Here is a 25773-nt window from a genome sequence, read left to right as displayed (position 1 = left end):
GAAGAGGAATAAGTAAAAAAAAAAAAAAAGAAAAAAAAGTAGTGCAGTTTTATTAGTGCATTTAGGAAGGAAAAAAAGATGTGTGTGGAGGTGAACTTTTGTTTACTAAGCAAACATTTGAAAGAGCACATCCTAAAGACTGTCCAACTAGTCTTGGTTAACTGAAATGTTACATTATTCTTTAGAGTAAGAAACTTGAAACCAAATCATATAGAAATAAAAAACATCTGTGCAAGTTTAATGGCCAAAACAGCCTGAAAGGAAAAAAACTTTAGCTAAACAGAGCCAGGACAGAATATGTTTTCACACAAAAGTAACCCCCTATTATAATATGGTCCTCTATAGCAGAAATGGACTTCAGGATCCCCAGCACTTTTCTTCCTTCTTTTCTTCTTACCTACCCAGCATCTACAAAGTGTGCAGAACCACCAAAGAACCCTGCAGTTGAATCCTGTGCTCTGCAGAATATATATTATGATGCAGTTTTAAATAGCCACAGAAAAAAACACCCAACTAATTGTAAAAGAAATACCTCCTCTCCCATTGTGAAGCCAAGCTGCCTTTCAGCAGCTCCAAGTGTCCAAGAGCAGCCCTGGAGTCCTGCCTCTTCCTTGCATGAGCTCAGCGAGAGCAGGAGCCCAGCCCTGACACTGACTCACACTCTGGGTCATCCCGGGGAAACAAAGGTTCCACTTGTTTGTTTCACAGGAAATCTGGAGCTTTTCCTACCTCTGCTCACTCACAGCAAGAAGTTTCCTCTCCTTTCCCAAGCCAGCCTAGTTTCTTAAGACCGACAGCTAGGAAAGGCAATGTGAGCGAGGACCTACAGACTTTTTGTGAACAGCTCAGGCAGAACGTTTTGTAAACAACTCTACAAGAAAATAAGCTTATGACAAATTCTGAGTGTATTAGCCCCTGTGTTGTTTTTTTTTTTAAATAAGCTGAAATTTCATGTTATTTATGCCTTTGTTTCAGCTTTTGTTTTTAAAGAAGGATGACCAAGAAACTGAAATATTAAGATGATGCTCTGTTCCATGAAAATCTTATAAATTTTTAATGTTGCCTCCTCACAAACATTCAACTTTAAAACGATTGCAAAAGGGCAGGGGAGGGAAACAGACCGTGGGCTTCTCAGATAATGTGAAAGAAGTTAAAGATTTATATTTAACAAAGCCACAAGATAATATACACTCACTCCCATTTGACCTTATATGTTATTCAGTAAGCATTTACACACAAACACATCTACTATGGACATACTTAGGCACACTCAACACATTCCCTATAGACGCACAGCCCATTCTTGAGAGAGGCATTCTCATGAGAGTGCCAAAACAATTATGGGACAAGAAAAAAAGCCTCTGAACTCATACATTAAAAAGATAAAGCAAAAAATTTGGTCCTCTCTGGTTTTAAGAAACAGTGTAAGGAAGGACATGATGAACTTAAGACAGTATGTAGATTTTAAAGAGGAAGACAATAAATTGTTCAACATGGTTCCTACAAAAAAGAATAAGAAAAGGGTTATTTTACAGAGCCAGGATATTGCAATATATTTTCTGCTACAACAGTGAAATATGAGAACACAGGGAGGATACACAATTTTCTTTACTAGATGCTTTTTTAAAAACCAGCCATCCCCTGGAGATTATTTATATATATTTGGTCTTAATCCAGTTGAGAGGCTTGGATTAGATGATCTATGAGATTCCCTTTGGCCTTATACTGAAAGCAAAACAAAACCAATCTGAGTTAGACCACCACTGCAAGTACAAATCTCCAGAAGAAATACAAGGATATTTTAAAGAATGGAAATGAGCAAGAGATGATGGCTTACAGAAAAGGCAACATCTCTTGCAGCAACACTCCCTGGGCTTGCACCATGCTGCAGAACAGGTTCAGGAGTGATTCAGAGCAAGTCTGAAGGCCTATTGACCTGCAACCTCCTTCCTGAGGATTTCTGTTTTCCAATCCCAAATTATTTTCAAGTTATATTACAATATGTCATTAATTTCAGTTCCAGAAAACACACAATTACTGGTATTTGTTTTAAGAGAGAAGAATAATCTGTAAAACATTTATAATTTTTATGAGTATTTAAAAGTATAAATACTACAATCAGGCATGACTTTGTAAAAATAATTCTAGAGTAGAGAACATTTAAAAAAGGAAACCATTTCAGAAAAATTTCACAAACCAATGAAGCTAATAGACAGCAAAAGATGAGTGTATAAATTTTACTTTACAGGTTATATTCAGTTTGGTTTCCATTCAGCAGTATTTTTAAAGTTACTCACGTAATTTCCAAAGTCAGGAGGGTTATTTTATTGATTTGCATAACTGTGTTTGTTCTCTTAATTTTCAAAGTTCATGTGTGCTAAGAATATCAGATCTCATTTCATTATAATTTTTATAATCTTTTCAAAGTTAAAAGAACAACTCAGACATAGCAATTAAAAATTAGTTATATTATCTAACAAAATCCAACTGGGGCAAGCAAAAAAAGTTATTTTACTTAGAAACACCAAGACACAGCTTATAAAACTGTTTATACCTAAAGCCTTGGTTACATTAATGTAAATCTTTTTGTATCAATTTATATCAATTAGATTTTACTTAAGTAGATTTTACTGCTGTTATTAGACATACCATATTGTATTAGCTTGTGAGCCAGTTCTCTTGAAGCTCATCAGAGAGAAAAAAAAGCTAGCTTGCATATCAGTACTGTTACTTTCTGAAGCATTTTCTCCATACTGAAGTTGAAACATGAGACCTCTCCTAGAAATTCCGTTTATGTCTCCATCAAGTATCTCTGGAACTCTGAAAATCAGCTTTATTTTGAACTACTAAAGCACAGTATTCGGGGGTTTTTAATGACTCTTCTTATAAAAAGCTTTTCAAGGTATAAAGCTTGGTAATGGTACAGACCCAAGTGAAATACAGAGATTTACTGTGATTAGCAAGCTAACGATCATCAGCTGATCCAGAGCAACTTACAACATATATACTTTTATTGTGTCCCTATTAGGAAATAAAATTGCATTAGCTTAAACCTACACATCCTGTTTTCCAGACTGCAGCATCCTAAGATTTCCTAATCAAAACCATGACTGAAAAACCAGTATTCCCTCCCAGAGAGCACTCTTCCAGGAGGACTGTTCTGGCAGAAGCCCAGTGCTGCGCCCCAGGAGAACAGATCAGACTTTCCACGCTGCTTTTATGAGTATCTTCTGGTGCTATCAATACTTCTTACATTACTCCGCTTCTATTTTTAGATGTTCTTCAAGCAGCTCAAGTCAGGAACACGTTGAAAATGTTTTCATGCATATGCTTGATGTGTTCTTTTTGTATGGACAAATCTTCTCTGAATAAGGACCAACAATATACATGTAAAGTCTCGTGGCATGGGCATCGACTAGCTTGCATTTCTTTAGAGTCCAATAGCTGCTTTATTAAAACCAAAAGCCTAAAAAATGTCACAAGCAGCACAAACCACTGTGTGGGTAACCTCCTCTGCCAAAAACTGCTAGTGCAGACTGATGTGAAAGCTGAACCATGCCACCAATACCTGGACAACCCTGTTCAGGCAGCTTGGACATTTTACAAACCAAACTGAGAAAACGAAGGCGCAGGTATCTACTGGAACAGCAGGGGAGGGCAGGAAGTGCACAGGCGATCAGGAGTCACTCTTCACTCACATAGCACAGTTCAGTGACTCAGCAGAGACTCATTGCCAGACAACATTATAGAATTTGTTCCTCCTTTAAACTTAATTTTTCATTTCCCGTTCTCTTCCCTTGGTACCAAGTCCTGCTTTGAGTCAGACTCCCCGAAAGGGGCATGCTGCTCTTCCACTGTCCCTCATTTCATGAGCCAGTCATATTTCCCCTACCCTTCATTCTTATTCCTGTGAATTAGTTACTCCAGAAAGAGTAACAATCTTCTACAGAATTTATTTCTAATGTCTACACTGCCTCATGAACATCAGCCACCATTTGCAGATGTGTGCTATTTTTTGGCATAATGAAAAAAACACATAGATCCTGAACTTAAGGAATGGAAAGTTACACCGGTGAAGTAGTGAGCCTTTGCTGCAGGCAGCCTTGCTCTCATGACAACTGCAGAAGGCGTCAGGGTCTTTCTTCCCCTGTAGCTTTCTTCACAAGATGGCACCAGAATAAATGGTTAGGAAAGCGATACCAGACTACGCTGACAGCAACTTCAAAGCAAAACACAAATGCTGCTTGAACAGCTGAGCGCTTCCCCCTGTTCCTACATAGAATTTGACGCTGCTGCTGCTTGCCACGACTGCTGCTGCCATCACCGATGGCTGTGTCTGAATAAATAATGCCAGAAACCTGTGCCTTCAAGTGCAAAGTGTGTGTAGACACACTTGATACTCACATTGCACGCTCTCTGCCTCAGCAGGCATTTTTAATAGCATTTGTATTCAGTACCAGGTGGTTTTGCTCACATCCATTTTTTCATTATCTCAGTATTCTAAACACTGGCTTCAACATTTCTGTTAAGGGAGCAAGCACCTCCAAAGTCACTGGAGGAGAAAAGTAAGTAGCAGCAAGCCATGCAACAGAGACGCAAGCACAGACTGACGCGCACAGCCCACACAGCCAGTGCTGGCCATGCCTCATTAGCCGGTTTAGAAATGCCAGGAGGAACCTACAACTTGCATCTCTCAAAGCCTTCTTTTTAAATGACAACTGAAAATTAAGGACAAATAATGTTTTCTACAAGCAGCTAGGCAGGACCTGACAGAACAGGTGTGGCAAAGATGTGACTGTCAGTGTAACATATTCACCCCGGCTCACTGGCTCAAAATAGAAATTCAGACCTTGCAGGCACCCAGAGTTTACAAATTTCTATCTTATTACAAAGGACAGGTAGACTTAATAATTGACATGAGCTTCCAGCCCTTGTAACTCTTGTGTCTACTTCCATTACTTCTCCTCCATTTCTCCTCTCCCAAACATACTAAATATACACAGAAATAAAAAATTCTGTATAAATTCCGTGTTTTGCAGTGAGAAGGATCCCTAAGCACCAGTTAACTAGATCTTACACGTTGCTGGATCTAGAGCCATGACAACCTCCCCCTTTATATTAAATCATTACAGTGGCTGCAATATCCCCTAGTTTGATGGTTGAGTACATAATCTGCATTAAGCTCTGGCAAACACTAATGTGACCTCATCAAAGGCTGTTAATGAAATCTAGCTGTGCTCAAATTCACCACTGCTAGCCAACTACATAAGTCTTGCCTGAAGAAAACTACAAATGTACCTTAAATTGAAAATGTTAAAAATACTCTCAATAGTCTATTCTGAACTAAGGGCAGTTTTCAGAAAGACAAAAATGGCTTTTTAAGACTTCTTACTCTATATTCACCTATTACGGTCTTTAGCATTTCCAGCTGAAGCCTCAACTCACGGATCAACCCAATACAGTTAATTCAGACTAAGGAGTGTATTGGCTGAATATATTTTCCTATACTTTTAGAGGTTTATTTTTAGACACAGGAGAGGAAGATGTCATAGCTTATTAGAACAATGGAAGCACATACAAGATCATATTGGAAGGAAGTCCAACCTAGAAACAGAAGTTATAGATAAGCTACTACAGAATGAAAAAGGAATAAAGAAATAAGCATAAACACCTGTTTAAATGTCTTGAATCTGCACAAACAGATGGAGGACATGTGAAATGAGCTTTTCTCTTTGACCATAAAGTTTGTGCTACTTCAACAGTGTTATACGGAATTTTCTCAGGAGACACAACATGCCTATATGCATACTGTATTTCCTCTAAAAATTCATCTGTCAGCAAGCTACATCTTCAGTCACATGCAGCATTGTAAATTAGTTCACTTACACCTATCAGTAATGGGAATTTGTCAGAGCCAAGCCTCAGGAATCTGATTCCAGCTATACACGGCCTGTGGTTCATTCATTAATGCAAAAATGCAAAGAAAACGACTACAAAGTATTTGATTCTTTTGTGTTTGGTTTTTTTTTTTTTTAAATAAAAGCACAGTACTGATGGCACTGCTCAAATTAAACTCCCACAACCGCATCATTAATTTCCCTAGGATAATCTGCTTCTGTGATTTTTATAACAAAGAACAGCAAAGCAATGAATTCTGCACACCAATAAAACCAATGGGGTTTCACACAATTCCTCAGTTCTGCCTTTAGTTAGAGAGTTTATTGATCACTTTAAAAGACAAGGGCCGCTATATCCTACATTGTTACCACTGGGCTAGCACTTGGAGCACATCAAACTGCCTAGTGATTTACAGGAGAGCCTAATGGCATCTGCCTCTGCTCCACAGTCAGCAATCCTTTCTGCCCTCATACTCCTGCCAATATTTGTGTAAAAACCTTCTTAACACCTCAGTAATTTGTATCACCTCTGCATGAAATATGATCTAAACTTATTATTCATAAAACTGAAACCACATTAGAACACCAAGTGATAACGCCAACAAAATGAGACCCTGTTGATTACTCTGTAAAAGGGGCTGAGATTTTCCATAGGAATTATCTTGTTATAAATAATTCCACATTATAAAATCCTCAGACTAATTTATTGATGCTTTAAAAAAATCAGCAGTTGTTAGGAAATATTTTAAATCAAAAAGGTAACAGTATCATTCCAATAATACATAAAATGTTTCATCAACAACTGTACCAAGAAGAAGCAACAGCAAGTTTTACAGTCTCCAAATTTCAGAAAGAATTAAAATAAAAACAAACAAAAAAAAAGAAAAAAAGAGTGAAAAAGAATGAATTGAGGAAAGCATTGTTTCTGCCTCTTCAAAAGATTACAAGTTATTTAAAAAATGAGGCCACTTGTAAATGAACAAGGCAGATACCAGGGGAAAGCTCCCCTTAAAAAATACACTGCTAGAGAAAAATTTGTACCTATTTGGCACTTTGCATCATACTTGAACCAGTATGCAGAGCTCTTAAGCTAAATGTGACCCTGCTTGGAACAGCAAACTTAATGCAGGATTCTCTCGCTCTCAGCCAGCATTAAATGGCAAAGAACATGGCAATGACAAGGGAGGAATTTCTTGCAGCCAGGAGACAAGTATTTGGGGAAGTCAATGTTCTGCAGCTGTAACCAAACGTTGTGTCAGTGGGTAACGTTTTGGTGTTAAGAGTAGGCAAAGACCGCAGTGTTGAAACCTGTGAATGGCATTGCTCAAATGTTAATCATCCTGACCCTAGACAGAAAAAAAGCAATGACAACAAAAAAAATACTGCTTTCAGTTATTTACACACTTGAAACACAAATGATGGATTGCGTTTACAAGAACAAAGCCATTATTGTCCACTACCCATGCCAACTATAGAAGAAATCTGAAGACACAGGAAGGAAGGTCTGTGGGTAGAATGGAAAAATTTTAGAAATTTTCTGAAAATTTTATATCCAATTTTTGGCTGGGTAACAAACTTATTGGCTTATGCTGCACAAATACTTGTTCTTTGTGAAAAACCAGGGTAAGACTTCTCATTATTACAAAGTGGAGTAAGACTTCCCTTCACGAAATGAAGGCCACTTCATAACCACTTTGCGAACACTTCACATTAAAACATAGTTCAAGGGATAAGTAATTTATTTTAATCCATTCCCATTTACAATCACTACTGTAGAGGTATCTACAATTATAGTAAACTGCAGACACAAGAAATCCTTTACACGGAATTAACAGGGCCTTATAATTAGTAAATTCTCATCTGCTTATATTAGATTCGGGAGAACTGAATTTTATGCAACACTTGAAATCTGGTCAGTGCCTACATATGCATCACCTTACAAGTGAACACTTACGTTACACACCAATTATAAACACTACTATAATATAAATTATAACAGTATGCTTATCTTAGGTGATTTTCTTTCTCTGCCACGTATTTCTTTTACATACCTAGATGCAGGAAATTAACGATTTAAAACTCACCTCTTGTAGAGATACATTATTAAAATACATATTTCCTGATGATACAGGACTTCTTATGTCCTGAGTTCATTTAAAAAAAAAGGTTTTTTAAGTACAGCCATACATGAGATTAAGTCTGCCTGCTATCAGGTACTTCCTATTGTAAGGAAAGACTTGTACTTGCAAGTTCAAGATCACAGGCAGCCATCAAATTATAAAAACAAACATCCTCCCAAAATGGGGGGGTGGGGGGGGTGGGTGTGAAAAAAAAAGACATCTTTTATTAACCAAGTTCATGTTCTGGTAAAATTATTCTTCAGCATACTTTTATAAAGCCCAATCACACCTTTAAACACTGCCAGGTTCACAAATGAACCGTGCTGCAGGAAGATACCACAATGGCTCCATGCAAAGCTAACTTCACTACTTTACACTCCACCCCCTGAATCTGGCAGGAGGAAGGTTCATTAGCTATAATATAAATTTACTAGCACTCACTGAACACCACCAGGTCTGACCTGTCCCTGTCTTCTATCCCAGGGAGGCTTTTTTGATGAGGTGCCATTGGAATACAGCTCAGCCGCTCCCAGCCCTGCACGTTCACAAAGCCCCACACCTGAGTTAAGAAGCCCACCCAGAAACAGAAGGCAAGCAGGGTACCACGCAGTCTCTGAAGAAGTCAGCAATGGTCAAGAAGTAATACAATCAAGGTCTTTCCTTTACTTAGATTATCCCAGCTCTTCACTACCCTCCTCATACAGCGTGCAAATTGCAGTCTCCTGTAAAATATTAACCAAATCTCCTTCAGCATAACTAATTTACGTAAGAAGTTTTCACCATGCCTCTGCAGACCCCCTCTTCTCCTGTACCACTAGTAACTGATGGCAGATGTGGGGGCAGGTGCTGTGCTATACATCAGGTCACTGAAATGATCTATGTTAAAAACTAAAAGCTTTGCAGACCTAAAAAAGTAATTACTGTAGTGCCTGGTTCTATGGACAACTGCACAAGCACATCTCAAAAGACGCGAAGCTGCCACAGCTGGGAACAAAAGCAACTGCCCAGGAGCTTCTTATAGTCACTTTCCAGACAAAGAAAACACATTATAAAACTATGCCCATAGCAGAACTCCAGGTGTGGAAGCCTCCTAACACTCCCCAGCATACCAGTAATGCTGTGCAAATCTAACTGTTCGCTTAAAAGAAGGATTTCACAGATTTTTCTTTAGTTCTTACATCATTAGGAAACAATGCACTCTTTTGTTTGTTTCCCTAATGAATATATCTTATTGGTCCTTTTTTTGTTAAAAAAAAAAAAAAAAAGAGAGAGAAAAAAGTTTGCCTCTTATAGTTTATTAGAAACATCTCATTTTGCTTTCTAGTCTTTCTCTGTTTCTAACTTACTTAGTGATAGTTTGGGAGGCTTTCAAACAAAGACTAACTAAAAAGATAGTCTGTTTCAATTTGTCAGAACTTAATTTTTTCCCCCAAGTGTTAATCTCAGGACTTTCTTTTTACTTCACGTAGAACAAACCCATAAAAAATGTGTTTTTTCTTTTACCAATCCCTTTAAACAAAGCTAGGTGATTTTTGAAAGCATCCTTTAAATCAACAAACCTAGTACTAAGTTGAAGTATATGGGTATTTACCAACACTTCCTTTTCTTAAAGTAAATGAATGGCACAGAAACAGTATCTCCCTTGGTTTACATAAGAATTAGCAATATTTTTTTTTACTGTAATACGAATAACTGAAAACCTGAAAAGCCTCTCCAGTCTTGCTCTCTAAAGTAATATTTTCGTAGGAAAAAAAAAGGCCAATTACACAGATGGAGGTACGAATGTAGAAGTAAACCTTTAAGCAAAGTAACAGTTCTTACAGGCAGCTAACCTCACTGGAATTCACTTTGTGGTGTGTAGCAAAAGAAAAAAAAGCAAAATCTTGTCCACAGAAAGATTAAGAAATAACGACCATAAAAACTTCAAGTTTTGGCCAGTAACAAAATTTAGAACTTTAGGATGAAAACTTTAAATCAACACCAAGAGAGAATTAAGAAATGACACATACCTTATCTACCGGGAGAAAGTCATTTTCAACTTCTATTGACCTTGGCCGTAGCTTTATAGGTTTGTCTTTGAAGATATCTCCAAAGCCAACACCCTTGACCTTTTTGGGTTGGATTGTCGTGCCTCCATTGGCTCCTTCCGATTTTGTGCTGCAAGAGTCACCACCATCACTCTCAGAGCCTGTAGCATCTTTTAGGCCTGTGAAATGGAGGGATGAAAGAAGGAATCTTAGGTATGAAGCTATTTTCAAAACAGATTGTGACTGGAAGATGATCCCTCCCACCATCCTCTAAAGGAAAACAAAACCACAAGGAACAGGTAGAGAAGATGTTCTCTGTGCCATGCACTCATTTTTGAGTTTTAAAAATCACTTTATTTTAGCACTGGTGTACCACTTAGGACTTACACCAATCCACAAAACATGCATATTCCAGTATCAAAAACTTCTTGAATGAAGACGACCATTCCTTGAGTACCAAGAAAATCCTTCTTCCTCAGACAAAAATTATTTGGAAGAGAAATCAATAAATTAAAGAGTTAAATTCAGTTGTAGGGCAGCTGTTGTACAAAGCCACTTAAAGCTAACAAGCAGTCAGACCAGGCACACTGTACCTTAAATCTGTGTGACTCATATCAAGCCAATTATGCAATTAGCATCTAAAGCTACATTACCTAACTGGGAAATATAAAGCTGAAAGCTCTTCAAAGAAATTTGCAATCAAATAAGCTGCATAATACGTTCCCTGCTGAAAATTAAATCTCTCTGCAGCATAGACAGCCTCATAAGAAAAGCACCCATGCACACTATCCTCTAGGAATATAATAAATCAAAACTGACATTCCGATTTGCATTACTTATCTCAGTGAATAAGAAAATTTATCTGCACTTATCTGAAAATATCTGCCGTTTGTATAGCAGAGGCCACAGATGCAGTATGGTGATGCTTCAGCCACTTTACAGAACGGTGCAGAATCAGATGAAACAGCCACTGGCAGCAAAAGTGACCCACTGAAGTTTCCCCCAATTGAAACCGTCCCCTAGATCATTTAAATCTTCCTTCCTACATTACAGATTGACTTAACTACATTTCCAGGAAAACTGCAGCAATTGCTGCTACTACAGCACTAATCCTACCTAATAATAAACTCTGATCCTCACATTCCCTTCACAAGCATTCATCGTGCCACGGATGTGGTTCTTGCAAGTCAAAGAAAGAAAAATTTTAAGTAAGCTCATCTTCTTCATTATTTTTATATCAAGGTCCACAAAGTGATTGCTATGGATTTTCATCATAAGAGGCTGCCAGTACAGAAGATTCCTTTTTAAAATCTAGACACCTAAAATCAAGTAGAGATTATATACAAATCTCTTTCCCTCTTCCCTTTGGTAAGCAAGTAATGTTACCCCAAAATTACTTGTATTCCAAAGAAGAGCAATGAAGCTGGTGAAGGGTCTGGAGCACAAGTCTCCTGAGGAGCAGTTGAGGAAACTGGGGCTGTTTAGCCTGGAGAAAAGGAGGCCGAGGGGAGACCTTCTTGCTCTCTGCAGCCACCTGAAAGGAGGTTGTAGTGAGGTGGGTGTTGGTCTCCTCCCAAGTAACAACCAACAGGACAAAAGGAAATGGCCTCAAGCTGTGCCAGGGGAGGTTTAGATTGGATATTACAAAAAATTTCTTCACTGAAAGGGTGGTCAAGCATTGGAACAGGCTGCCCAGGGAAGTGGTTGAGCCCCCATTCCTGGCAGTATTTAAAAAATGGTAGATGTGGCGCTTAGGGACATGGTTTAGTGGTGGACTTGCCAGTGCCAGGTTAATGGTTGGACTCAATGATCTTAAAGTTTTTTTACAATCTAAATGATTCTATGATTCTATGAAATGGTACTAAGATGGGGCAGTCTACTGGGTCCCCATAGAAAGGCTGTAAGTTGTGGAGCATGTGGGAAGTTTTATAAAATCTTCGTAATGCCTCAGTTTCTACAGTTCTCTGATGTATATAAGCAACAGAAACAGAATGAAGCCATGTTCCTGAGCTGAAAGAATATAATTTCCACCTACACTAGAACAACCCTTTAAAATCAAATAGAGGAATTACCTAAAGAAAATCTTGAAGTCAGTGAAAATCTTTATGAATAGAACTTTTAATATTAACAATTGAATCATTCACTTTTGCCTCCCCGACTCAAGTGATGCATTTGGTCTTAACAAACAGCCTCCATCCAACAGCCTTCTGCCATGCTGGTGAGCCGCCACTTGTTGTGGGGGGCACTATCTTTATCTTCCTGGCAATTCACTAGCAACATGACTATCCAGCAAAACACAGTATCTTTTTCAAGGGCTGCTTTAAGCTTCTCCAACTAACCACAGAAACCAGTGCAAGTCCTGGGGCCTACAGGCAGAACTTCACGATCCAGGACACGAGGGGCTCAGCTGTTCAATTGGTTTCAACACCAGGGTGCTGCTAGAGAATGAAATCAGGAGTTATGTCTCAGGCCAGGAATTTTAGCAAAACTCTTCAGCTGAAAAGTCATCATATGCTGCTCTGAGATTTTCTGTATCCAAAACACAAAAGGCATATAATTGCAGAATTATAGAAAGTTCCCAATTAGAAACAAACAAAAAGACTAAAATCTAAGGAAAATGCTTAGGCCCTTTGGCCTCCTGAGTGGTTGTTACATCTACCTGTTGAACATAAGTTACATTTGTTTTTCTTAGAGTGTTCAATTTAGATAGCACTGAACAAGTTATTTGTTCCATGAGCAATGCAGGATTGGAATTTAAAAGAATACCAAATAATAATATCACAATTATTTTCTTAAATATGAGGGATCTTGATCTCTTCACTTGGAATTTTTTCTTTTCCCAAGAAGGGCCTGGGGAAAAACTTCAGGTTTGTTTTCACTCATTTATTATGGTAGTTAGAATGGCAGCATTCCTGCCATCAGTAAAGTAAATTCTGTGCGCTCCTTCTCTTCCAGAGCTTATGAAAGCAATAATCAGGGAATTCAAGCATTCATTGCCATATTGCTCTGTGCTGTGGTTGACAGGAAGGGAGTTGTTATCCGTAGCAGAGCCATTCCACAATGTTGAGGCACTCAGAGATGCAAGAGTAAATTAATTATGCCAGAGAGGTACAAATCTCTTCAGGCAACACAGCAAAGCCACTGCGTCTTTGTTACTCCTACACCTTGCTGTGACTTGGGCAGTAACGGAAGAAGTTTTAAGTTCTACTAGCTGGACCTTCCCCAGCTTTGCAAAATGTCAGTCACTAGGGCCCTGGCTGAGACAGAAGCTAGAATCAACTTTATTTACTACTTCTAAATGCAAAGAGAATGGTCACCAACTAACTACACTGGGTTAAAATAATACTTCTGAGTATAAAACATCCACAACTCAGAAAACTCAAACAAATCATAGTGATCACTGTCCCTCTGCTGAACAAAATACCTTCTTGATAAAGATGGGAAAATTACCCTCTGGCAAAGGTTCCTTCTTTCATCCTTGCCAAAATCTCCTTGAACTACTCTGATTGAGGGAAAGAGCAGTGCAGATGCTTCCCTCCACAAGTAACTGGATTTTAACTGATAGAATCCATGACCACTCTTACCCACTCCCTGAAATGAACAGAAAAGCTATCTTCAAAATAAACAAACAACAAATGAAATATGCTTTCTATATCACTAATTGCAGGAGAAGAGGACCTGGACCTTGGCCAGTGGATGGAAGCAAAATATGGAAGTAATTACGGGAATTACTCAACAGGTTTCACATGGACTTCCAGATCTTTGAAGCTTGCATGAGAGATCAGAAACTCAAGGAGCTCCAGCAAGAGTTAGGCTTTTGTTTCTGGGTCATCACTTGTTTTCCTTATGGCATCTTCACCTTTTATGACCATTCCTATATGATGAGACATCACATCTTTTATTAGAAACCTCACCTCAGGCTTACAACAGATTTCCCTAGCATCACCCACCTGTGCTTGATAAGAGTATTTCATTCCTCATGCTCCCACATAGCTTTTGTCCTCATAATTAAAGCAACATAGGAAATATCAGCTTTTATTTATTTGTTTGTTTGTTTGTTTTTTGATTTAAAATAAGGACAGAATGGACCAGTGAAACCTGTCCAAAATAAACTGCATTTCAGCGACCAGATACAGAGGCCACCCTTACAAAGCTCCTTCAAAGTTGAAAGAATTCTTCCTGATCAACTGGGGAAATTACATAATTTATTTTTTTTTTTGATTGACACAAACTGAGAAGCTCCCTTGGACTTAAATAAATAAATAAATAATAAAAGCCCTGGCTTTTTCAAGAACTAGTCTGGTCTTACTCTTAACACTTCACAGTTGAGGGCAAGAGGCAAAGGTGATAGAAGAGGCGGGTGACTATATGCAATGGAAACTGAGAACAAATCAGATAAAATGAAGATCTCCAGAAACATTAAGGATCAATAATGCAGTGCTTAAGTACAAAATAGTCCTGCAGAAAAGAATCTAACTTGCTTTTACTCCTAACGATGTGCTAAGGAGGCTCTCTCTTACCTTCCTCCCAAGGTATATGACCTATACACCTCTGATTTGTACAGATAAAGAACTTGAAGCAAGGATTTGCAACACTACGTCCACCTTTGCCTGAGAAATTCTCTCCTCTCATTTATGTTTTCATTGGGTTGTTTCCTGATATATATCTCTATCTATCTATCTATCTATCTATCTATCTATCTATCTATCTATCTATCTATCTATCTATCTATCTCTATACATATCTTAGCATATATATGTCAGCAATTCTCTCAGACCAATCCTGTCAAATGCAGCTTGCAGCTGCGCTGGCCTCCCTAGCCTTGCCTACACAAGGAAGGGATGGCTAAGGTGATCTCTCCTCTTAAAAACAGAAAAATGCCTGTCTTCCAGCCACTCTCCTCTTTATTTTTTTTCCTCCTTGAGCTTTTCATGGCCTTTTTTGCCACTACTGCAAACAGCTTAGTAGCAGAACAGAGATGGGTGGGTAGTTTCCCCAAAAGACAAATGTAACCCATGGATACAGCTGGCAACTAAGGAACCCGAGTGACCTAGACTGTCAGATTATGAATTTCAAACATGGAATTTTTTTCAAGAAAAGCTAGTTAGCAGGGAGGTCAGGTTGCTAAATGGGCATTAAAAACCGGAGGGCATTTCAGCTGGCACAGTCTGCTGCTGCTGCCCAATACACCTGCACAGCCTGGAACAGCTGTAGTAGGGCTATGAACTCAGCACTAACATAAGGCCAGGAGCTCTGCAAACTTCTATCCTCAGAAACACTGACCACATCTTACTTTTCTTTTAAGTTATTAAATACTTCAAATATAGCCAGGATAGGATAACAGTACAGTAGTCAGGCCTCTATTTTTAAATTTTTTTTTAACAGCAACTTTTCTAGAATCTGTCAGCTCTCTGTCAGCATTTGGAGAGCTGACAAGCTAAGAACATAACATCAACAAGGTGCTCACTAACATGCCTACTATCAATCACACCCGTTCTAATAGCAGGAAAAATTTTCAGGTCTTTAAAAATTCTCAGGCTGTAAAGTCAGAGAGAATCATGGGCAGAGATGAACCTAATGAAGTTCGATAAAGGCAAGTGTAAGGTCCTGCACCTAGGAAGGAATAATCCCATGCACCAATACAGGCTAGGGGTTGACCTCCTGGAAGGTAGTTCTGTGGAGAATAATCTGGGAGTTCTGGAGGACGGCAAATTGCCCAAGAGCCAGCAGTGTGCCCTGGTGGCCAAGAAGGCCAATGGGATCCTGGGCACGTCCAGCAGGTCGAGGGAGGTGACCCTCCCCCTCTACTCTGCCCTGGTGAGGCTGCATCTGGAGTGCTGTGTCCAGAACTGGGGTTCAAGAGACAAGTAGCTACTGCAGAGGGTCCAGCAGAGAGCTACAAAGATGATGAGGGGACTGGAGCATCTCCCTTATGAGGAAAGGCTGAGACAGCGGGGCCTATTTAGCCTGGAGAAGTCTGAGGGGATCTTATCAATGTCTACAAATATCTTAAGGGCGAGTGTCAAAAGGATGGGGCCAGGCTCCTTTCAGTAGTGCCCAGAGACAGGACAAGGGACAATGGGCACAAACTGAAACACAAGAAGTTCTTTATGAATATGAGGAAGAACTGCTTTACCTTGAGGGTGACACAGCACTGGAACGGGCTGCCCAGAGAGGCTGTGGAGTCTCCTTCTCTGGAGACATTCAAAACTCATGTCAGGGGGATTGGACTAGATGAACTCCAGAGGTCCCTTCCAATCCTGACTTTTCTGTGATTCTGCGAAGTCTTTTGAAGGTGTTATTTCACATTTCTGGCTCTATAAGCAAAGACAATATTCTACCTAGATTTACTGTTGCTGAATCAACTGTAGCACCAAAAAGTAGAGCTCAAATCTGAGCGTTGGGTGCACTTTATAGTAAGATTCCTGAAGTCTGAACAAGGGCAGTATCAGCAGCAAGAAGTTAAAACTCCCAGGAGCCAACCCTTCCCAACTTTTGGCTGGGACAAGATATGGGACTACTGACTTACAGCTATTTAAGAACACTCAGAGCTCTGAGATGCTCTGTTGCTTCACGCTCCTTAGAAATGCAAGCCAATTTAGTATTCATGAAGATTAAATTCTCACAACACTGTCTGGAGGAATTCTGCACTTCACACGCATTTTTTCCTATATGGGTATATAAGAGAGATTACTTTTCTCAAGACACTTCAAACACGCCACACTCCTGCTATGCCAGTTACAGGTCTTTTGAGAGCAACATTCTGAAATGTACCAAAACAGATTAGCTCAAACAGGGATTAAAAAGAGACCACAACATCAGACTTAATTCACCAACGGCCCCAGAGCTGCACTGGCATCAAACCAAGATTCTAAATCAGAAAGATATTTAGGGATGATAAAGGGCTGTATAAACTAAAGCTGTTAAAACAAAAATAAACAGCTGCGATAAAATTAACTCCATTCAAAGCAGGAAATGAATTGTTTCTAAATAGCTTAAAATGGCAGGAAAAAAGGGGGATACATTGTGAGCTTTACAGAGCTTTCTATTTTGAGCTATTATTTAGCAATTTAATTTTTGTTCTTTATTCTGGATTGTTCTCTCCGCAGACAATTTATGGCACTGGGCAAAAGACAGACCACTGTGGCAATGTATAAGCCAATGATGCTCTGCCCCTCTAAGTGCTTCTCAGGCTAGCTCTGTTACGTGATGTAAAGGTCAGCTGTTCAGAGGCACACACCTGAGATGATGCAAAGGATCTCCTGATTTGGTCTGGCAGCCAGAGAAAAATGGTGTCAGCTCTGTTTAATAGAACAAAGAACTGTGTAAATGGACCTTATCGGGATTTTTGCCTTTTACAGAAGGGAAGGAAGGAGAGGGGAAATATCTCCTTTCCTTCTATTTAGAGAATGACAGTGTGGAACACCCGAGTGACCGATCAGAATGACAAAGAAGGTGAAGTTATACATGGCAATTACAGCAGACAAGACAGGAACCTCCCTTCTTCCTTTTCCTCACATACTGGCGAAGACAGAACAAATACCCACAGCCTATAAGGTATTTATATTTATCTTGAGCTTGCTTTCTGTCCAAGTCCTGTCTTTCATTGAAGCTATCACCAACAATATTCCAGCAAAAATCAAAACCAGAAAAGGGAGTTTGTTTTTAAATATTACTGTAGAACAAAGCCATGTTGATTCTTCACAGTTTAAAGGTTCAATAAATTCACGCTTTCAAAAAACAAATCTATGCTTCTTTACCAAGAGTGGTTATATAGGTACAAATGGCTGAGGCAAACTAGCTCTATATTAGTCATTATTTGTTATTCTCAGTTATATTCCTTGAAGAAATGTAACCATGTAATCTGAACATTTTGTCTTTTCCTTTCAGCAAGTTCATTTTTCTTAGCACAAGTTTTTGCCACATAAGAAACAGCCCCAAGATTTTTATGCTTGCACAAGAAATCATGCAGGGAGAATGGGAGCGGTGACCAGCACCACGTAGCAGCATGCATTAAGGGCAACGCAGCACAAGCATCCTCTGCAGCATGAACACAGAGCCATCAATATGGAAGTTGGTGGCTTCACCTCATCCCCAGCCACTTCCCCGAGTACTCTAAGAACGAATAGAAACAATCATTCATTCAGGAGCTCTACAACTGTGCCATTGTCGTCTTCATTTTGGATTTTTTTTTCCACCAGACTTGTTCTCACCAAGTACAGGAACAAGTTATCACATGTGAAAAGATGAGTAAGCAACCACAGCCAAAAGGATTCTTTACCTGTCACTCACCAAAACCCAGTCTTTTGTGAGACTCATGTAAAACCACCTGGTAGTGGGAGTCCGAATCAATGAAAGGATTTAATGCACTTCACCCCAGACAACATAATTCTTCCACCCACCACCCCCAATCCCTTCACCATCCCTACTTTCGTCCTCCAGAAAACAGGATGCTTCTTTTTAATCATAAAAATTCCCCTCACCCAATTTTAGCATTGTTCTTTCTCAGATGTTATTTTTCATTGTAGCAGCTGTGCATTTAATATATGTTCTTCTTTGTAAGTAAGTTATAAGAACTTGAGGTGAAATAAAAAGTTGTAACTGTCCCCTCTTCAGAACTGTTAAAACCCACATTTGGGCTTCTCATTTAACTTTGCTCACATTCAGACATTCTTAAATGGGTAAATAATGTCATAAATACACCAACCACACCAATTGCTTGGAACTCTGACCAGCTATAGCTCCTCAAAGATTAGGGGGATGGTAAAAAAAAAGGTAAAAAAAAAGTGGTGGAGCAATAGAAAACACAATGAAGGTTACTCACGAATATTTCTGTTTCAACGATCCTGTCTCATCTTCTTCCATTATATCTAATATCTATTACTGACAGCATTGTGGATCCACATATAAAGAAAGAGAGGCAAATATCTGTCAAATCAAGCATCGTATCTGCCCTCTTCCTCAGTTATAGCATCTTTGAAGAAAAAGAAAGTGAAGGAAGAAAGAGAAGTTAAACCAGAAAAATAAAAAAAATCAGAAATCCAAGAAGCGTTTTTCGTGGAGATGCAGGAAAGTTGCAGGATGAGAGAAAAGAGGGCTGCGATCAACAAAATGACAAGTAAGTAATTTTTTATTGCTGTGTGACTCTCTTCACCCAGCATACACAGTAGCAAAGATTTTCTGACAGCAGGTTGATGAGCAGAATGCCAAAGGAGCTGGAATTATTGCTGAGCAGAGCCTGGCGTACCTAATGACCAAAAAAGCTATGTCAGCATATGAAGGCGAGGCCAGGTGTTTATGCAGGAGATAATCTTGCATATTTCAGTGGAAGATATCTCTAGAAGCAGCTACACACTAATTCAACAGCATTTAGCTATTATAGGCCTTGGTTAAATATGAAAATTTCTTTTAAACACAGCAGTTGCGAAATGGCTTTCAAAATAAAAGTATTAGCTCTAAGCATATATTTGTAAAGTAAAAGCTCTAGGCTTGCTTCAAAATTTGAGCAGCGCTTCATGCAATGTGATACAGGTGAATCCAAGCACCCTTTGGGCATAACTAATCTAAAGCTATGAACTGACTCCAGCTTAATTCTCTGAGAAATCAGAAAGTTGAAATTAGAACAGCTGTGGGTTGTTTTAAACATCCCTAAATGACAAATCCATGGAATGCCTCCAAACGATTTGCACTGGAGACATAAGCACATGGATCTGTCTAAAAATAAGGACCACCGGTCAGATATGCATGAGTATGCCGGGATAAGGAACCCTCCTTTGTGTATGCTAGTTTAGAAGATAACATCTCTGATAATATCAACAATGCCAGGAGCTGGCCACACCTTCAGCAGGCCTGCCTGGGAAGAACATGAGTATGCCGGGATAATGAACCCTCCTTTGTATATGCTAGTTTAGAAGATAACATCTCTGATAATATCAACAATGCCAACCCTCATTCTGTTTAAAACTTTCCCAGATGACCTGATTTTGTGTACCACCCATTTTAGTCCCAGTTCCAACCCAGTAAACAACAAATAAGGCCACAAATGTAGCCGGACATCTGGCTGTCTTAAATGCAGTTTTACAAAGAAAGCAAAATACCTCTGCAGCATGAAAAAACGTGCAAGTCTCAACAAAATGCCAAGGGAGGTAGCATTAAACAAGACACTGTCAGCTTTAAAAACAAGGTTTAGATGGGTGTTTGCCCAGAGCAACATGAGACAATCTACTGTGGGTTAAGCTCATTATCAAGATACCCATCCAATCCTGCACTCTGTGAAATCAGTTTGACGAAATTTATTTTCTGTGACAGGGCACAACCATGGGCCAGTATTATTAACAAGAAGAATTAAATGCAGAGCTCTAGCACAACTGGAAGGGTGACTGAATTTTTCCTGGTTTCACTTAGGGTCACCCTAAATGACTCAAGAAAAGGTGAAGGGTCATTTGACCCTTAATGAAAAATGGGCTGGGCATGGAGACCAGGTTTCTTGAAAACTTTGAAAGGTAATGTTAGGGCAACACTGCCCAGAAAGATTAATGTTGCAAAATTAAAGGCTCCAAAGGCAGACCTTGCAATCTGACTTGAAGCTAGATCTTAAAGTCAGAGGTCAAGCATACTAGAGATTTACTTCATAAATCCTTATTATGCTCATCAGATAGGTGGATTGGAGGACATGATGGTCTAAGAACTCTGAGAGAAGCATGCAATTTGAGTGATGCATAAGCAATCATGAAGACTATAAGGTGAGAAGCAGCAGAAAAATGTGAAGACCAGCAGCCACATGGTCTGCTCCAGCCACAGCAAGAGCTTGATTGGAAGCTTGAGAAGAGCCGCAGAAAAGAGATGAATTATAGTAGACAGGGACATAATTCTCCACGAGGAAATACTCAGAGCTGCACACATTCACAAAGATTTTTGCTTAAAAAAAGATCAGGTTTTGTTGACAAGACAAGAAGGTGTAAATGCAGTTATCAGAATGAAAGACTACCATTTCAACTGCTTCATCCTTTGCAGTGAACATGCCTAAGACAAAAGTCCTCAGAGGTAGGACAGCAAACACTCGCACCCAGAAAGCAGTAAGAAGGGCAGCACAGCTTGGATCTTCTCAAGAGAAAGCTGTCTGGGACAAAAGCAGATGCCAAAGTTAGCACAACATCCTGTTCACCGGAGGACAGGATTGAACACTTTGTACTTAGTCACACTGAATGTGACTCAGTAGGAACTCTTTCTGCTAGATTTCTCAAGAAAGCAGGTGGAAGAACAGATTCCTGTCTTCCTTGCTTCCTCTGTCTTGCATCTGATGTAACCATCTTCTCTTCTTCTGTATTAAAAGGGTAGTAAAAGCATATGAAAAGCAGCATGTTCCCTGCTTCCAAAACGCAGAAGGCAAAAACCTGAACATGAAATGAAACTAGCTTTGTATCTTTTACCCTCCTTGGCAGAAAAAACGTTATCAGCCAAAATGCTGTGAGTAATAGCTGTCAAAGACAAAGCCAAATGAAGGGCATGCAGTAAATTAAAAACAAAACAAAACAAAACAAAAAAACCCTACAAAGACAAAAACCCAACCAAACCCCACAATGTTCTTTAAGGAAAGCAAAGCTTATCTTATGAATTCAGCAATCATAATGGGAACTTTATTTTTAGAGAAGAAGGACTTTTAGTTCAGAGATCTGTAGTTGTAATCAACAGCCTTCATGTTTCAGGTGCAAAAATGATGGGACTAAATGGTCTTAATTTCAATACATAGCTGAGACCCAAACATCCAATGTAATTCACAATTTATTGTGGGCTCACACACATACATTATATGGACAAATAACATACACATGCACAGAAGGAACGAGTGCATTCTCATTGCGTTAAGGCTAGGCAGTTCATCAGCAGCAAACTGACTTTAGCTTACAGACAAATATATGCACGTAGGGTAGCCGTAAGTGAGTAGCAGTGGCACATTTTACAAGTGTAGATAAATCAAACAAGTACAGAGGACTAAAGCTATTGCTTGTTGATTTTGAAACACACTCACTGTTATAACGTCTGTAGCTGTCAATCTTTGCCGGTGCCACTCTGTACAGAATTGTCCCTTCAAAGGCAGATTTTCCTGACAGCAGGCAAAAGAAGGAAAGACGAAAAAAAAGAGAAGGAGCAGGGTGGGGGTGAAGAGATCAAATGATGATAAAAAGAAGGGAAAGGAAGAGGTTTTAATCTGTATTTTCAGTCACTACATTTTTAAAGCCTCATTAGCAAAACAACGAGAATGTTAACAGAAGTATCTGATTGTACATGAAGATAAAATATTCTTACTGCATGTATGTCAGATAAAAGAATCTCATGATTTTGCTAAAGCTGTTCTTTACAGCGTCCAACAGAATGCATTTTTCTTAGATTTTGTCTGTTATCCATCAAATTGTGAGACTTGCAAATGAAATCATTTTGTCTTTCTTACCCAGCCTCCTCACGGAGCACGGGGGAAGCCTGAAAAAAATTATCACTGCAATGATGTACTCACAGTGGCTCAACACTCCTGATGCAGATGTAGTGCACTCGAGCAAGCACAGCTGACATCCAAACAGAGCAATGAAATACTTACATTTCCTTAATACACCAGGATCCTGTGAGCGTCAGAAATACTGCAACTTTCCAAGCTGACTTGTAAGAAATGTTATGGATATGGGAACTGGTCTTAAATAATGCTTAGTTGAAGGGATAGGACACTATAACCTGGATACACCAGTTTTTCAGCCAATAGCTTAATCAGGTGTTTGTTTTGGCTCATATTAACAAAAACAAAATACTAAAATTAAAAAAGAAAACAACACTAAAACAAAAAAACCGAAACAATTTCCACTTCCCATCTTAGATCTTTAAAATAACATTTTTATTATCAAAACCATTAATTTCTTGGGTTTTTTTTCCTTTGATAGCAAGCTAATTCATACTCTGACATTTACGATATGAAATTCAAGTGAAGGTAAAGGCATGAGCAGCTGAGGTGTTTTGTGTGTTGGGTTTTTTTAATCTGAGGTACCCAGGGAAGCCCAAGAATATATCAATGTCAGCTCGTGTATCTGAACAACCTTAGCTAGGTATATCATCATAAAATTAATGTATTCAGTAAAATGTTACAGCAAAACAGGCAGTACATGTGAATTGTCCCACCATAGCATCACACCCATTTTGGTACCAAAAATGTGTATTTTATTCCCCCTGCATATAATTCTGTTGGATTTTCAGAAAATAAAAAGCTATACCCATTTACATCTTGTAAAAAGATGCTTTTTTGTTTTGTAATTGCAGTTTTTATAAAATTACAGAAATTTTTTCTTGTCTTGTTTTTACATAATGAAGAAGTAAAAAAGCCACAAATCCATCTTTCCACCTTGTTTTTACAAAGTACCATTAAAAGGTTGCTATTAAAACAGTCAAAAAACAATTAAGAAATTGCTAAGAGAATGGTATGTTCATGACATTGAGGAAAGCCAGAGAGACAGTAATGGACATCCAACATTTTAAGAACTCAAAATACAGGAGGTTGCCTGACTGAACCATCTGCTGATGAGTCTATCATCAGTTCTAACTCCAGCAGTCGTGACTTCTCAGTGGCCATCACTAAAAGGCTCTAAAATAGTAATTGATACATACCATGACGCCTGGCAATTCCTGAACAGACACATACAAGAGACAGCAAGATACAGAAGGCCACCTTTAAATGTTGTCATAACACTGCCATCAAAACGCTAAAATGCTTTTGAAATCATCTCCTTAATATTGTGATTCCTCAGACAGGATTTATTTGACTACTTCTTGCTTCTCAACAGGCTATAACAACAAGATACTGTATTGAAAATATTATTAAAATTAGTACTAGATATTTGAGAAATCTAGAAAATAATCTTATAATTCATCTATCCATTTAATATAGTAATAAAAATACAATGCACACTTCATGCTGTAACAGTCAGTCAAAGAAAAGCAATGTTTTAATTTAAGAGGATGCTTACAAGGAACAAGGAACAAGGAACTGCTGTTTACTTTAAGGGTACCTGATCTTGTCTGTGCTTACATTCTAAAATGTGCCTTTGAAGACAAAAAATTTGACAGTCACTTTAGAGCTGGGATACTTTAAAAACAAATAAACAAATGCCCAAACCCACAACCTTTTGATCCTGTAACAGTTTCACTTCCCAGTCTGCTGAGTACCCACCATCTGAGGGGAAGCACAGGCTACCAACCCTTTCAAGTTAAGGGGCAAGTTAAGTCCCACTGTCAGTATTCGGAAATATTTAGGCACTTCCAAAACTAGCCCCAGACATTTTCAAACAAAGGGGCTTTTTGTTCTGAAGAAACCTCCGAGGTTACTCTATGGCACAGCACGAAAAGAAACCAAGATAATTCCTTCTGTCCATTTACTCTAATCTACCATAAAATTTACATGGACCCAACAAACCCAATAAAATCCAACAATACTTTTCTCCCCATTAGACCTGTGCAGGTCATAACAGAAGGACAGAGAAATATGCACTTTTATTAACTTTATTCCTAAAAAGCCAAGTTACTAAATTTTTCTCTTCTGTATTTCTTCCACTTTGAGTTCACCAAAAATTACATTCGCCCTTCCAAAAAGGCTCTCTTTAGAAAGGGTAAACAAAATGTGATTAAAAGATCACGTTTAAGTAGGTTTAACCAAAGCATTAAATTTAACTGTTAAATAAAAACTACTCTTGAGTTTGTACAGTGCCCTGTCTGCAAAGACCCCATGCTAATTGCCCAAGTCTCACAGTAAACCTGCCAAGTACTACCTTATCCATTTCACAACCTAGGCTGAAAAGTTCAAGGCTGCTGTTCAAGACTGCAGAGCCATACCCCAGCTCTATCTAGGCCTCTCTGGAAGCTGTGTAGAACCTCAGTGACCACCCAAGGTTCTACTTCAATGCACAGGTACAACCCCTTGTACCTGAGTGCTAACTTAGTAACCTAGAATTCATATTTAAGGCTTCTGCCTTACGAAGTCCTGTGATACAGACATATTCAAACAATGTTTCCAGAAAAACAAACAGGAGTCATTGCAGATTTGAAGTGCTGTCATGTCTTGTCATACATGGAGGAAGGAGATGATCTAGAGGCATGAATGTACACACTTTTGAGATGCTACCCAGAGCACCTCAACAGTAATGCCAGCCTGATGCCCAAATCTTCCAGGGTTTACTTGTTTGCGTTTTATTTCACTAGGCTTTAAGACTAAGCACAGATAATTGGAATCAGCTTATCATTCCTAGTCAGCTGCATAAACTTGCTGAAATCTCATAAAGATTTTCAAATCCAGATAGTCAGTGTACTTGAATAAAGCCTCATAAAGCACCATGTGTTAGAAAGCAACACCTGTAACAATTACACAGACTATACAGAAAGAACTGAGTTGATGCATATTTCCCGTAATTCTGGTAGGGGAATGCAGTTCTTAAATTGATGGGTTTACTTCAACAAAGATAAATAAAAAAAGTGTTAAAAATCCCATAAGAATCTCAACATTACTTGAGTCCCTGTTTCTCTCTGAGGAGGTTTACAGTGTTCTGTTTTACAAGTATTTTGCTATTTAGAAAATAGCTCCTAATGACACATCATTTTATCTAGCCACAAAGCACCTCCAAAGAGTTAAGTTACATAAAAGAAAGAAGAAAACCCATTTCTCAACTATAATTATCTTCAATTTAGTTAAAGAGACAACGA

The 25773-nt window shown here is 38.8% G+C and overlaps 1 protein-coding gene across 6 annotated transcripts in view; it reads right to left on the bottom strand.

The window, feature by feature from the left end:
• The window catches only part of SH3KBP1 (SH3 domain containing kinase binding protein 1), a 231575-nt gene that overhangs the window by 79018 nt on the left and 126784 nt on the right, over window positions 1–25773 (bottom strand). For 5 of the 6 annotated variants that reach the window (XM_056327158.1, XM_056327159.1, XM_056327160.1 and 2 more), the window contains one exon: window positions 10027–10223. In XM_056327158.1, the coding sequence (XP_056183133.1) occupies window positions 10027–10223 (197 nt within the window). Of the gene's footprint in view, window positions 1–532; window positions 560–10026; window positions 10224–25773 lie in introns of those variants that run through there. The other variant, XM_056327163.1, reaches the window with a different exon arrangement.

Source organism: Falco biarmicus, chromosome 2 (assembly GCF_023638135.1).
Source record: "Falco biarmicus isolate bFalBia1 chromosome 2, bFalBia1.pri, whole genome shotgun sequence".
Taxonomy (NCBI): domain Eukaryota; kingdom Metazoa; phylum Chordata; class Aves; order Falconiformes; family Falconidae; genus Falco; species Falco biarmicus.
The sequence above is the reverse complement of the archived record's forward strand: the minus strand, read 5'-3'. Positions and strand labels throughout refer to the sequence as shown.